General features: G+C 34.1%; 1 protein-coding gene across 1 annotated transcript in view; it reads left to right on the forward strand.

Annotated features, from left to right (window-relative positions):
- The window catches only part of LOC121413079, a 29,737-nt gene extending 15,136 nt beyond the window's left edge, over nucleotides 1-14,601 (forward strand). The window contains exons 6-9 of the mRNA XM_041605843.1: nucleotides 2,158-2,346; nucleotides 5,172-5,354; nucleotides 7,948-8,112; nucleotides 14,158-14,601. Of these exons, the coding sequence (XP_041461777.1) occupies nucleotides 2,158-2,346; nucleotides 5,172-5,354; nucleotides 7,948-8,112; nucleotides 14,158-14,601 (981 nt within the window). The remainder of the gene's footprint in view (nucleotides 1-2,157; nucleotides 2,347-5,171; nucleotides 5,355-7,947; nucleotides 8,113-14,157) is intronic.
- The last annotated feature ends 708 nt before the right edge of the window (nucleotides 14,602-15,309 follow it).

The following is a 15,309-nucleotide window of genomic DNA, read 5'->3' on the forward strand; positions in this document are numbered from 1 at the left end:
TATACATACGGTTAATCAAGTATCACTAAACATCCTGCATGGGTTTCATGCCACATGACCAAGGCCAAAGGTCATTTAGGGTCAATGAACTTTGGCCGAATCGGGGCTATCTGTTGAATTACCATTATTATTGGAAATAATTATTATGGGAAATTATAATAATCAAGTATCACTGAACATCCCGTGCGAGTTTCAGGTCACATGCTCAAGGTCAAAGGTCATTTAAGGTGGATGAACTTTGGCCACGTTAGAGGTATTTGTTGAATTGCCATCATATCTCTATAAGTGTATTGGTCAACTTTATAAAACGTGGAAATAAGAGTAACCAATTATCACTGAACATCTTGTGTGAGTTATAGTAGTTATCAAAAATCAGCACTGCTGCTATTATTAAATCACGTGATGCAGGTGAGACGGCCAGAGGCATTCCACTTGTTTGTTCTTTATATTTTATTTAAGTTTGTATTTCAAGTTGTGTTTGAATTGAAATAGCAGCAAAATGAATTCAATCAATCTATAATGAAATTTTTGATTTCTCCTACTTATAGTCCTTATAGTCACACACTCCAGTCCGCTAATTATACTTAATCCCTCTTTCCTGGGACGCACTGTACTTTACATTTTCTCTCCTGAATAATTAAAGACCATTATAATTTTTATTTCAGATATGTCATAGGTCAGGAGGTAGAGGGTTATTTGATTGTTTATTGAAATGAACCATTATTTCTTACTCTTTTCCCTTGTTCACAAGTACTTAAATAATAATAGAACAAATAACGACAGACGCATCCGTCTAGTAATGTACATAATGTCTAAAATATTACGTTCAAATAATAAACTATGAACCTATAGGTGCCATTCGAATGTTAATTGTTTCATCAAATATATTCGGAGGCTGTTTCTTCTAATTTAAAACAAGCGATTTGAATATCATTGAGCCTTCAAATTTAATCGAAATTTAAATGAATATGACATATAACCTAAGTGGCTCACAATAAAGGTAACCTGTATGTTCTATTCCTTTATTAAGGCCTTGTTTCATGCTGAACGCAATATAATTTGAATTGATAAAGCAAACTCAGAGAAATCACATGTTGATAATTTGATCTAAACTACATGGAATAACGAAGATTGCTTTACATTTGGTGAAGCAGTTTAATACATGTCTTCATGAATATGCAATGATCATGATTAAGACGCTTATGATGACATTTCAATATCATTTTTATATTGTATGAAATTACATTAATTCAAGCATTGTCAACAGTGAATGAACAAAAATAAGATTTTTATTACAACACTGTTGTATTTTTCCGACTGGTTTCGTTGCAAGTGGGACATACCATATCCAAATGTTTAATTTTGTATTGATATCATAACAAAAGAAAGCCGGGAACTGAAATCATCTGCACAACAATTGCATACTGTCTTCCTGACAGCGTAATTGACTGTTTTCGCAAAATAATAAGTATTGAAATTCAATGATTAAATTATGCATCAGATATTGCCGGAATTTACAGTTTTTGGTCGTTGAATTTCACATTATTTAGATATAATTATTTCATCCCGGGGTACCATTTAAACTGCAAGGAAATATATTTACACTGGCAAAGTCATAGAGAAGATGAGACAAAGGTAGAAAGGATGGTATCTTAATAGTTTCCAGCTGATATAGAAATATGAATATAAATATATTGAAAAACATAAGCGATTTGTAAGAAGGCAGTATATAGGCCGACATATCCATTATTTTTTTACGAGATGAAATGACCTTAGATGTCTTTTTCAATGTCTTTTTAGAAATTTCAAATGTTGCATAACGAATACATGATACCCGGATCACCATGCCTATTTAATGAATGATGAATCTTCACGTAACACCGACCAGGTTTTTTCATTATAGGAAATATGGCAAATTAACAGCCTTTGATTAGATAAACATTATCATGATTAAGAATAATTATATTTCCATTCATCGTTGTTAGAGCTAATTGCTGTGATTTTCATAACATTTTGTGATCGACGAAGAATAATTCACAATAAGTCGATGATCCAGGTTTGTTCATTTAACCGAATGTAGAATAGAGTTCAATGGGTTAGTCAGACCCTTGTTTGATGACGTATTTTTATTTCAACATTATGTCACTATTATTCCAGATTGAGTGTCTTGATATCAATGGCATTGATCTCAGTCAACGTCAGTCTGCATCACGTGATCTGGCTCAGTTCATTTGTATGATGCCTAATCTCAGGGAACTTCATCTCGGGGATAGATATGGAACCACCAGTCCTTCACTTCATGACAAGTTCTATTCAACGTTATCATCCTTAGCATTGTCTGCAAAGGTATATTTTCAGTTTCTTATTGTCGTTCTCTTCATGTTTCATAGCATTTTCTTCCAATTAGTGCAGTATGAAGTGATAAGGACATTCACTATTCAAACTGAAATTTGTCTAATGTTTTATACCAGAGAAATGATATATTATTATAGTTTCATCCTTGTGTATAGGCATAAAGCGTTTTGCCCAATTTGTATTATTTTTTTATTCTGTTGAACATTCTTTTCTATTACCATGATTTCATTTTGACAGTTTAAAATTACATTTTAATCCGGTAGTTATTCCAGGAAACCGACATAAGCAGACTTGGCTTCAAAGTTGATTTCCTTTTCTGTTTGTCTCACCTGCATAGTAGAGTGAGGCTATATAGGGGCCGCTTTTCCCGACGGCGGCGGCGTCAATACCAAGTCTTAACCTGAGGATAAGTTTTTTGAAATGACAGCATAACTTAGAAAGTATATGGACCTAGTTCATGAAACTTGATTATAGAATTTACAAGTATTACCCAACATCCTGCCTGAATGTCATGTCACATGACTAAGGTCAAAGGTCATGTAGGGTCAATGAACTTAGACCATGTTTGGGGTCTCAACATCAAAATCTTAACCTAAGGTTAAGTTTTTGAAATGTCATCATAACTTAGAAAATATATAGACTTAGTTCATGAAACTTATACATACGGTTAATCAAGTATCACTAAACATCCTGCATGGGTTTCATGCCACATGACCAAGGCCAAAGGTCATTTAGGGTCAATGAACTTTGGCCGAATCGGGGCTATCTGTTGAATTACCATTATTATTGGAAATAATTATTATGGGAAATTATAATAATCAAGTATCACTGAACATCCCGTGCGAGTTTCAGGTCACATGCTCAAGGTCAAAGGTCATTTAAGGTGGATGAACTTTGGCCACGTTAGAGGTATTTGTTGAATTGCCATCATATCTCTATAAGTGTATTGGTCAACTTTATAAAACGTGGAAATAAGAGTAACCAATTATCACTGAACATCTTGTGTGAGTTATAGTAGTTATCAAAAATCAGCACTGCTGCTATATTAAATCACGTGATGCAGGTGAGACGGCCAGAGGCATTCCACTTGTTTGTTCTTTATATTTTATTTAAGTTTGTATTTCAAGTTGTGTTTGAATTGAAATAGCAGCAAAATGAATTCAATCAATCTATAATGAAATTTTTGATTTCTCCTACTTATAGTCCTTATAGTCACACACTCCAGTCCGCTATTTATACTTAATCCCTCTTTCCTGGGACGCACTGTACTTTACATTTTCTCTCCTGAATAATTAAAGACCATTATAATTTTTATTTCAGATATGTCATAGGTCAGGAGGTAGAGGGTTATTTGATTGTTTATTGAAATGATCCATTATTTCTTACTCTTTTCCCTTGTTCACAAGTACTTAAATAATAATAGAACAAATAACGACAGACGCATCCGTCTAGTAATGTACATAATGTCTAAAATATTACGTTCAAATAATAAACTATGAACCTATAGGTGCCATTCGAATGTTAATTGTTTCATCAAATATATTCGGAGGCTGTTTCTTCTATTTAAAACAAACGATTTGAATATTCTTGTACCTTCAAATTTAATCGAAATTTAAATGAATATGACATATAACCTAAGTGGCTCACAATAAAGGTAACCTGTATGTTCTATTCCTTTATTAAGGCCTTGTTTCATGCTGAACGCAATATAATTTGAATTGATAAAGCAAACTCAGAGAAATAACATGTTGATAATTTGATCTAAACTACATGGAATAACGAAGATTGCATTACATTTGGTGAAGCAGTTTAATACATGTCTTCATGAATATGCAATGACCATGATGAAGACGCTTATGATGACATTTCAATATCATTTTTATATTGTATGAATTACATTAATTCAAGCATTGTCAACAGTGAATGAACAAAAATAAGATTTTTATAACAACACTGTTGTATTTTTCCGACTGGTTTCGTTGCAAGTGAGACATACCATATCCAAATGTTTAATTTTGTATTGATATCATAACAAAAGATAGCCGGGAACTGAAATCATCAGCACAACAATTGCATACTGTCTTCCTGACAGCGTAATTGACTGTTTTCGCAAAATAATAAGTATTGAAATTCAATAATTAAATTATACATCAGATATTGCCGGAATTTACAGTTTTTGGTCGTTGAATTTCACATTATTTAGATATAATTATTTCACCCCGGGGTACCATTTAAACTGCAAGGAAATATATTTACACTGGCAAAGTCATAGAGAAGATGAGACAAAGGTAGAAAGGATGGTATCTTAATAGTTTCCAGCTGATATAGAAATATGAATATAAATATATTGAAAAACATAAGCGATTTGTAAGAAGGCAGTATATAGGCCGACATATCCATTATTTTTTTACGAGATGAAATGACCTTAGATGTCTTTTTCAATGTCTTTTTAGAAATTTCAAATGTTGCATAACGAATACATAATACCCGGATCACCTTGCCTATTTAATGCATGATGAATCTTCACGTAACACCGACCAGGTTTTTTCATTAAAGGAAATATGCCAAATTGACAGCCTTTGATTAGATAAACATTATCATGATTAAGAATAATTATATTTCCATTCATCGCTGTTAGAGCTAATTACTGTGATTCTCATAACATTATGTGATTGACGAAGAGTAATTCACAATAAGTCGATGATCCAGGTTTGTTCATTTAACCGAATGTAGAATAGAGTTCAATGGTTCAATTAGCATGATTAGACCCTTGTTTGATGACGTATTTTTTCAACATTATGTCACTATTATTCCAGATTGAGTGTCTTGACATCCATTACATTAATCTCAGTCAACGTCGGTCTGCATCGTGTGATCTGGCTCAGTTCATTTGTAAGATGCCCCATCTCAGGGAACTTTGTCTTGGTGATGAATACTACAGACCGACATCTCATGACGAGTTCTATTCAACGTTGGCATACTTGGCATCGTCTGCAAAGGTATATTTTCAGTTTCTTATTTTCTTCCAATTATTGCAGTATGAAGCGATAAGGATATTAAATTTCTTCAACTAAAATTTGTCAAATGTTATATACCAGAGGAACGATATGTAGTTCGAACATTGTGTATAGGCATAACGCGCTTGGCCCAGTTTGTATTATTATATTATTCTGTTAAACATTCTTAATTATTATAAGTTCATCATAATCCGCTATTCCAGGGAACCCAAATGAGCAGACATAATTGCTTCAAAGTGGATTCCCTTTTCTTTTATATTTTACTTAACTTTGTATTGTAGTTTGCGTTTGAATTGAAAGAGAAGTAGAATAAATTCAGTCAATCTATCAATCAGTCATGATAATCTTAATTTCACTATCTTATAGTGACATAACCCAGCCTGCAACAAAAAAGGGCTTTCTTTCCCCAGCCCGAGAAGCATTCAACGTTAGCCTATTGTCTGCGGTTTTGTGTGTGTTTGTGGAGGGGAGGGATGCTTGTTTCCAACCAGGGGCGGAAATCTATCCCAAAAGGTAGGGGGGGACAAGGGTCTGGAAAATTTGACAAGCAAAAAAAAAAAAAGAAAAGGCTATTACCTAAAATTTAAGGTCATTTCGACGAAAATGTATTTGACAAGCAAGCAAAAAAAAGGACATCTCGTCTCAAAACGCACGTTTTATTCCTTTTTGAGTGATATATCTCTTAGCCTCACCAAAGACCAAAAATAGTAGGGGGACATTTGATATTGTGTCCCCCTACTATTTTGAGTAGAGGGGACACGTACCCCCTGTCCCCCTGGATTTCCGCCCATGTTTCCAACCATCCGTTGAATAGGTAAAAATCAAGCATGTTTTTATCCAACCTTTTCTTAACCTTGCGTCAATCATATTTTACGCTTTTGGTCTCATATGGAAGAGGAAAAGATGGCTGATCGATGTATTATTTGTTTTTTCTAAAATAGTAAAAGCCAGAAAAACTGACTAAAAATTGCAAATTTTTCTCGTGCAAATTAGATTCGTAGCACCATTTTCCATTGTTTTAATTCAGTCATGCATGCGTTATATAAATGTTGAGGTATCAAATAAAAGAATTGAAGCATAATTATTTTTCCATTAATTTTATGAGGAGAAGTTACGATTCTAATGGCAAAAAATACATTTATTCCGGTGTCCCTATTTTCGGTGACGCAATGTACTTTACATTTTCCTTTTTGAATGATATTAGACCATTAACATTTTTATTTTAGGTTTGTCAAAGGTCAGGAGGTAGGGGTTTATTTGATTTTTTTTATTGAAATGAACCATTACTTGTTAGTCTTTTCCCCTGTTGACAAGTACGTATATAATAGAAACAAACGATGAAAGAACAAATAACGACAGACGCGTCAGTCTGGTAATGTACGTGATGTCTAAAATATTACGTTAAAATAATCTTTAGCATTATCTGAAAGGTATATTTTTGCCTCTTTAAACCTATTTTTACCTTCTAATTATTGAAGCGTCTAGGGATAAGCATATAATCATGATCGCCTTGGTTTCGTTTTAATCATGATAATCTAGATTTAAAGCTTTCTTTTTTGTGTGTTTTGAAAAAAAATAAATCTAGTTACATTTTGCAAGGTTTATGAAAAAGGCAATTTGTCATTTCAAAGTTAATATACAGCCATCAAGATGCATACAATATTCGAAATGACAAACATTAGTCCAGTCCTTTATTATGTAAAAAACAGCAAATGTTTGATTAGTGCTATCGATGTAAAAAAAAATAATAATTAAAAACGATCGGGAAAAAAGATTTCTTTTAGCACATTCTCTACATTACCAATATGAACCAAAATCTGTATAGGGTAAAAAGCTCATTTCATTTGAATTGTTCATGAGCACGGAAGATGAACACAAAATTCGTTTCTTTTCTCTCTGGTTCGTTTCTTTCCATTTGTTTCAATGAAACTTTACATGTATATGCATTCGTATCTCATGAAATTATGATGTTGTCTAATTACCTTTTGCATAAGGATTTGTAATGAATGTACCTCAGACAATGGCCCAAGAAGTAAAATTTGCGTCTACTTTTCAGTCAAAACTTTTATTTTTAAAGTTTATATCACTTTGCCACTATATGCTTCATTTCTGTGAAATAAAACATAATGTGATAAACACATCCAGAACTGAAGTCGCTTAAGTTGATAGACTCGTCCAATATTAGCATTAGTCTGTAGTATGAAAATCATTAATTTCAGTATGTTTTTAATGTGGTATTTTTCATGGCGTAAGTAATGAAGTTTGTTAGATTTATGCTTTAAATGAAGGACTATATATTTCACCCTTTTTTATTGTGTATTTTCTTCCAGTTAATAATCGGGGTGATACTTTCAAAAATACGGAGTGTGGTATGTTAGCAGCTATGCAAAACACGATTTCGATTAAGATTTTATATTATGATATCACTTTGTATTACCATGATTACAGCCATACTAGATTGGTGTGTTGTTTCCTGGGTGATATTCATGATAACTTGGATTTTAATATTCACATTCCTGTCTACCAATTAATGTACTGTAACCTTGATTTCATCTTTATGTTACTATTATATCAGATTGAGATTCTTCATCTCAGAGAGAATCTCAGTGAACGTCCGTCTGCATCACGTGATCTCGCTCTCTTCATCTGTAAGATGAATCACCTGAAGAACCTCAAACTCTGCGGTCGGTATCATGATGACTTCTACTCAACATCATCATCGATGGCATCATCTGCAAAGGTAATATATGTCAGGAGGTTTTTACATGTAAAAAAAGTTACATTTACAAGCAAACAATACAAGTTCTGATTTTTGTTCATGCTGGTCATTCGGCTGCCATTAATTTGTCTAATGGGGCAATGATGCCTCATGTAAGGTGAAATTGTACATATCTTTACTGAATTGTTAATATATCAATTGTCGATTAATAGTTAACAGTAGAAAATTGTATAAGTCTTTTGGCCATTGTTTACATTTTCGTTAAAGAATCTAGAACAAATGAGTAAGGAATTAGTGCCCCCTTATTTGATTCTTGAGCTCTACCAAATGATACATAATGAACTGATGATTTAAGCATAATGCAATCAGATATATGTGTTTTTTCCTATTAATTTTCGAATCGTATTGTGTTTTTGATGAGGGCTTTTTAATGCAATGGAAAACTTACAATTTCGGAGGTTTGGACAGCTTTTTATCAAAGCTAAATTTTTATTGAAAACATATCGAGTATTAAAACTGATTGACCCATTAACCTCGTCTGCATTACTAGTATAGTCATGATAAATATGTATCACATGACGAATAGGCCTGTAAGTTTTACCCAATTACGCAAAGTTGTTATCTAAATTTACTTTTGGATATATAACACTTACACTTCGTAATGCAGATTAAGGTTTAACACTTAGCAGATTAAATAAAGGTGTGTTATGCGGGATATTTTAGCAGGATAAACTTTCCCAAAATGTGGTGCGTGACATTTTTGTTCTGGTCCTCTATATAAATCAATTTCTCGTTTTCTTACCTCTGTATTGGGATCTGTGAATTAGATTTGTTTATTTTTTTAATTCTAATTTTGATTTCAGCTGTTATGATTAAACTACAATCTTGATACACTAGGGGGCATATCAGGCTCAAAAAGAGATGTAGATGTATTCGTCGGCATAGCAATAAATGAACATCGAATTACAGATGAAAATCACAACATGATTGTTCCTTTATTACAAAGGCAAACAAATTTATTCGCTGCTTATCTATCGCTGTTTTTTTTGCCTCTCTTTCCACGCTCTGCCCCTCAAAATATTTATTACTTTCAGCCACAGATTGTGATTACACTGATGAATGTACTAGGGTGTGGAGTTGTTAGCCATACCGAGCCCGCGTACCATTTTGCTGCACTTCGAAGGGTTACATTGAATGAAAATAAAAATAAAAAGAACTTTCTAGTTTGTTCAAAAACCGGATGTCAAATGAGATTTTGCTCAAATTCATAAAATAGTTATGTACACATTTTAATTATCAAGCAGATGAGGAAACCGATGAAGTCACCCACTTACAATTGTATTTTGATATATTTCTCATCATGTAAAACAAATTTGATTTGTCTCTAATCAAGTACACGGCAAAAACTGCGGTGTTAACCGGTGTACTTAGAGGACCACACCACCTATTTTACACCGGTGTCAAATTGGTGGTGTTAGTTTTTACACATATAGGTGTTATTACAACACCTTTTGTTACATTTACACTCTTTGGTGTTATGCTTAATCTCTAGGGGGTAATTTTAACACCTCAGGGTGTGGTCCTCTATTAACACCAATTGGTGTCAGTTTTAACACCGCAGTTTTTACAGTGTAAATTTCCATTGTTGAAACGTCATTGTGTTTTGATGTAGAGTATCTTTACCATGTTTACTGTAAAAATAAAAATATTATTTAAAACGAGAAATTACGAAATGGATAGTGAATTAGGAGCATCGACTATCTCGTTTGCATATCGGTATGCTACACAAAGTGTGTTTTGTGAAAACAAAACAAAAATCTATGCCATAAGCTCTCATTTTAAATCAAATTTCGATGAAATCATCAGTGCTATGCTATTTCTTTCATTTGTCTCGCTTTATTTTCTGAGCAATTATAGGTTCGCTGTTCTTATTCATGAAATAATTTGCAAGACATGTTAGTTTATAAGTGAATTTAGCCTTCAGTTTCGAAAGCATATTCTGAATATGGGTGCAGGAAAAATAGGAATCAATTTTAATGCATTCGTTTAATTATGATTAAACTGACAAGAAAACACTTCATTGATGACTTGTTAAGGATGATTTTTCATCTTTAGTGTTTTGAATAATTTATCTCTCTCTCTCCATTCTCTCCTCCGTTGTGTAAATTCTATTGTTCATTTTACATGACTTTGTGGATCAATAATTCATCTGTTGTCTTAAAGGATACACACAAAGAAAATTCACGAAAGTGATGATTATAGACAAATTATATATGAATGGAAAGGTCTTGTCTTTTTATACACAAATATGTCACTAAAAAGTCTTACAGATGTTGTGGAAATGCAAGAAATGAAATTAATAGAGACCCTTCTCAGCCCCCCAGCCGCCCCCAGGCAGACATTCACGCGATCGAAAACAGTCGAGAATAATGACGTCACATGATCGACTACACACTATCTCTCTGTGCATAATACACTGATACACCTTCCTGGTCTCTATTTTTCTTCGAATTTACCGTTTTCTTCATGTGTTGTGATATCCGATTTCGACATCTTCAGACTATAAGAGAACCAGAACTGTGTTACTTTATCCATTTTTATTGAATTATGAACTGGAAAGACCGATTTTGTCCACTCGACAGTCTTCGTTGTGTTGCTCTGATTCCAAGCTGTACGGTCCCACTCACTTGCTGCCGATGCAGGTTTAACGCTGCACTGTTTGATCCAGTCAAAAGTCAAGGTAAGCATGTTTGGAAACTGTAGTCTGTACTTGTTCTGACGATGCATTCAGGTCAGATGACAGATACAGATCTGATATAATTTTAGAATCATGCATTTTGGCATGACTACTATTAAAATTAAAAAGTCTTTATTTTAGAAATAATGTTTTTGCACAATTCCAGCAGATTTTTCTTCACAAAGACTTCAGTCAGATTTCTAAATAAACTGGTCAGGACTCAGGCGATTAAATTATTTAGGAGCATGAGCACTGGCATGGACCATGGCTGAAAATATGCTGTTTCAGAGGAATGTTTGGCATTATCGTAGTTTTTGTCACCAGTCCATTCACTGCCGTTTATTTCGTCAACGGCGGTGATCCACTCCCATTGACTTTGTACACAACGAGCGCACAAACACCAAATTTCACGATAAGGCCGAATGTTTTCACGATAAGGCCAAATGTTTAAGTTTTTATTATACACAGGTCTAGTACCCAATGCGTTTATGCTCAGGAGGGCCCTGTATCGTATACATCCAGATACACAGAATTATATCACCATAATGCCGATGTCATGAAGCAAGACAGCAGTGGTTACCCTGATCATGCTGATTCCTGGCCAAAACTAGAGTCTGGTGTTTCTTTCTGATTAGAGTGCTTCTACATATGAATGCGTAGTGCCTTCAACATAAAACAATGAAGATAAATGCACTCTTTGTAATGACACAGAGTACCGTACCTCAAGTGATTCACTACCGCTAAGCGGTAAGTAGAGTGGGGCCTACACAAACATCACTTGAGCGTTGAGGTAGAGCACCAGTGTTCTGAGTGGAATTTTTCAGGTGTCTAAACCTACTATTATTTGTTGTTGACCGGGAATTACATGCCACCGCACGTCGTCAATCATCAAGATAATGAAATTCATACTTTGATTTGATTATTTAAATTATTTCTTTATTTTTTCTCTCTTCTACACACAGATCTGCACACTTGCTGACTCTGGTGACTTCTGGTCTCTGCTCGCTACTTCAATCTGGGAGATTCCATCATGTCCTCTTACTGATTTGGATATAGCCATTTTTTCGTCACTCTTTCCAGGAGCTACGGTGCAAGTTTTGGACTGATAATGATGCAACAGAAAATTTATCTTTATCGATCTTGGAAACGATTTTGAGCACAGTTTTGGAGAGAACTAAAAAATTGACTTGGAGAGGAATACAGCTTGTCGAAAATAAGAACACACAACTTAAAACGAAAAAACAATTTTAATGTTATTAGGGCATTTTGCAAGAAATTTTCTAATCAATCACACGTCCCAAATCAAGGGTAAGTCCTTTGATTAAAGACAAACATGTACATGTAGTTGAACTGCTATTGCAACTCGACCTTATTACGCTTGAATTTGAATTTAAAACTTACGCTTGATTTGCAATGGAACATAAGTTTCTTGCAGTGCCCCATATTTGTGTTTTGTTATCAGATATCTAACGTGCTGATTTTTCTCGAAAGGTATAATATATTTGTCCTTTTAAACGGTATTTGAATATGGGTACGCCTTTTATTTGTTTTCCACAATATTTATTGCATGTACATGTATGAACAGAAGTGAAATATTTATTGTGAAGCACTGAATGTTGTGTGCTGTTGTGTGATGGTTCATCATTTTTTTTTGTTCTAAGACTGTAAGCCTGGTGGGTGTGAGGAAGTGGCCTGGATGAAAGAAAAGTGAACATGTGCCCAATTACAGATTTGCATATTTTAAGACAATTTTGTTTCTGGATAAATATTGCTATGCATTCCCTACATTAAGAGTAAAGGAGAAGTCCACACAATCAAAAATTCATTTGAATTTAAAGAAAAATAAGATATTGCAGGAAATTTCATAAAAACTTTGATTCAAATTTATATAATTATTACTCTAACATTGAGAAATTTTGCCTAATTTATAAAACGATGAAATGCTCATCTGTGTCGATGTGCAAATTACACTAACCGTTATGTCACACGCACTAAGTTCTTTTGTATTTTGTTGTTTGATATATTTACATGACATGTAGATTTGATATTTAATTTTCTATTTATTTTCTGAAAAATTTTCAGAGGGATTTTAATTCCTCCAAATAACATTTAGAGTTACAGTTCGGTAAATGTAACCTATTGTGTTCGGATGAAGAAATTCCTATACTCAAATCTGCAAAGAATTAAAACACAAAATGCCACAAAAAAATTAGAAACGAATGTGATGTGAGTGACAACACTAATTTGCATATCATTGTTTTGTGACTGTTTTGAGTAAAACCAGCAAGGGAAATTACTCTATTCAAATAATTTTTAGTTGATGTGGACTTGACTTTTAACTCATCCTGTACCCCTCCCATCCCAAATAAGAGTAGAATCTAATCAAGAACTTGAAAATCAAAAGCAGCAATTAAATAAGATTTGATAAATACAGGTCTGAATGGGATTTCACAAGAAAAAAAAGCTGGGTAGGGACGAGAAGGAATAAAAAAAAAATACCCAGATGAATCCGAGGTTTGAACCAGGGTCCTCGCACACGACAAAACGATGGCCAATACGTTTGGCCACAGACCATTCCCTACATCGAGATGGGCTTTTAAGATATGTGAAACAAAGTCCGCTCGCCGCTGTGGGCTAATCATGTTTCGGCAATTCAACTGCAATTTCAATCATTTCGCGATGGATATTGCCATGTTATTTTGTGGTTCCTGACTTTGTTACGTAATGAAATTTCATAATTTTTTTCAGTCGTGACGAAGAATGTCTATGCTTTATATTGATTATAATATCAATTTGTCGCAAGTGTGATTTCTAAGTGAAAATATGCTTTGTTTATTCAAATATATTTCTTGAAAAAAATCATTTTTTCTAAGCTAAATATCGGTTACCAAAATACGTTAAATGTGCACTTTATTTCACTGTTCAGTAAATTCAAACTTTTATCTATATAACAAGACCAATCTTGTGAGGAATAAACAATTCTAAGAGCAAAAAACGCTGATTGGAAAGATCGTCTTCAATGGGCTGCTGTCAGCTCAGCTGCTCACGCTCATTGTGTGACGTCACTCAGCTGGAGCTCGCAAGAGGACCGATGGAAGGCAGAAATATGGCATGAAAATAAATCATTTTTGAGAGCTGATTTCTGCAAACTCTAATGACTATTTTGAAAAGTGAAGTTATATATCTGATTAGTAATACTTCCCCTTTACAATGATGACCACAAAAAGGCATTATAAAATACTTTGGATTCTTCGAGTGTCTCCTTTAATAATGTATTTGCACGGCATGTACACAAGCTTCATTTTATTATTGTTGTTCATCAATTGTAGGGTAACTGCAACACGAGCTCAAATGTGAGTGATCTGACCGTTACTGATAGGACACTAAACGAAAGGCAGGATTGTGGATCGATGTTTGACAATGTGAAGAGGATCACCATACAGGTACGGCGCACAATCAGATGTGACGTCATCCAGAGGATCCATCTTCCAGCAGCGACAGAGCTCACCATTCAAACATATGAGTATGCTTGGGAACCGGCTTCTCTCCACGATGATCCCACTTCACTACCCAATGCACTTCACAAAGTCTCATTTCAGCTTGTCAAGGTCACATTCACAGATCTCAACATCGGTAATAGTGAGGTTAGAAACATCATTCAAGCTTTCAGATCATCGGACGACCTCAAACTTCTGAAGAGCGCAAGGTATGATATATTCAGTTTATTTGATACTCCGTTTGGTCATGACGAGCGTTTATCGGTTGATATATAGGTGCACCATTTTCAATTTTTCAAGGTTTGATTCTTTATTGTGGAGAGTAGGTTTTTCCTGAAATTATAATAAGAACCCCTTTTGGAACTCCGTGACAATGTTAAACATGTACTTTTGAATATAATACATCATGCATATACAGTGCATGTATAACGTAAAATAAATGCTCATCATAGAGCAAAAAACCCGAAAATGCGCCATGCTGCTCTATACCATATAGAGATAAAAGCTATGATACTTTAAAATTAAATCCCTCTTTGGCATGTCTGTCTACAATGTGGAACCCCACGTATTGACATGATTATTATAATGTAACATAGTTTAGATCCTACCAAATGTTTCCATACTTGAATTAGCGTAATGATTTGTTGTCTTACATTTCACTTTGTGTTCATGGGCAATGGGCATGCATGGGGAAGCGCGCTTCTGGTTAAGGACGACAATACCTTGCTCTAACATTTTATTTCATTTCATTTGTTGTAAATCTAGTTTCCTTGTAGTTACAATCTAATCCCTGCAACAAATAATTAAACTTATCAGTTTTGTCTCCGCCTTTGCCGGTGTTTTTACTTTGCGTTCCCCAGAGCAGACCCACCAAACACCAGCCTTCCCCCATATAAGATACACAAAATATTTCTTCTCTACACGTTAATACTATTAGATTCATACGATGTGGGACTGATTGGAGATTAGATTGGAGTTTAGATC

The sequence above is a fragment of the Lytechinus variegatus genome, chromosome 4 (assembly GCF_018143015.1).
Source record: "Lytechinus variegatus isolate NC3 chromosome 4, Lvar_3.0, whole genome shotgun sequence".
Lineage (NCBI taxonomy): Eukaryota > Metazoa > Echinodermata > Echinoidea > Temnopleuroida > Toxopneustidae > Lytechinus > Lytechinus variegatus.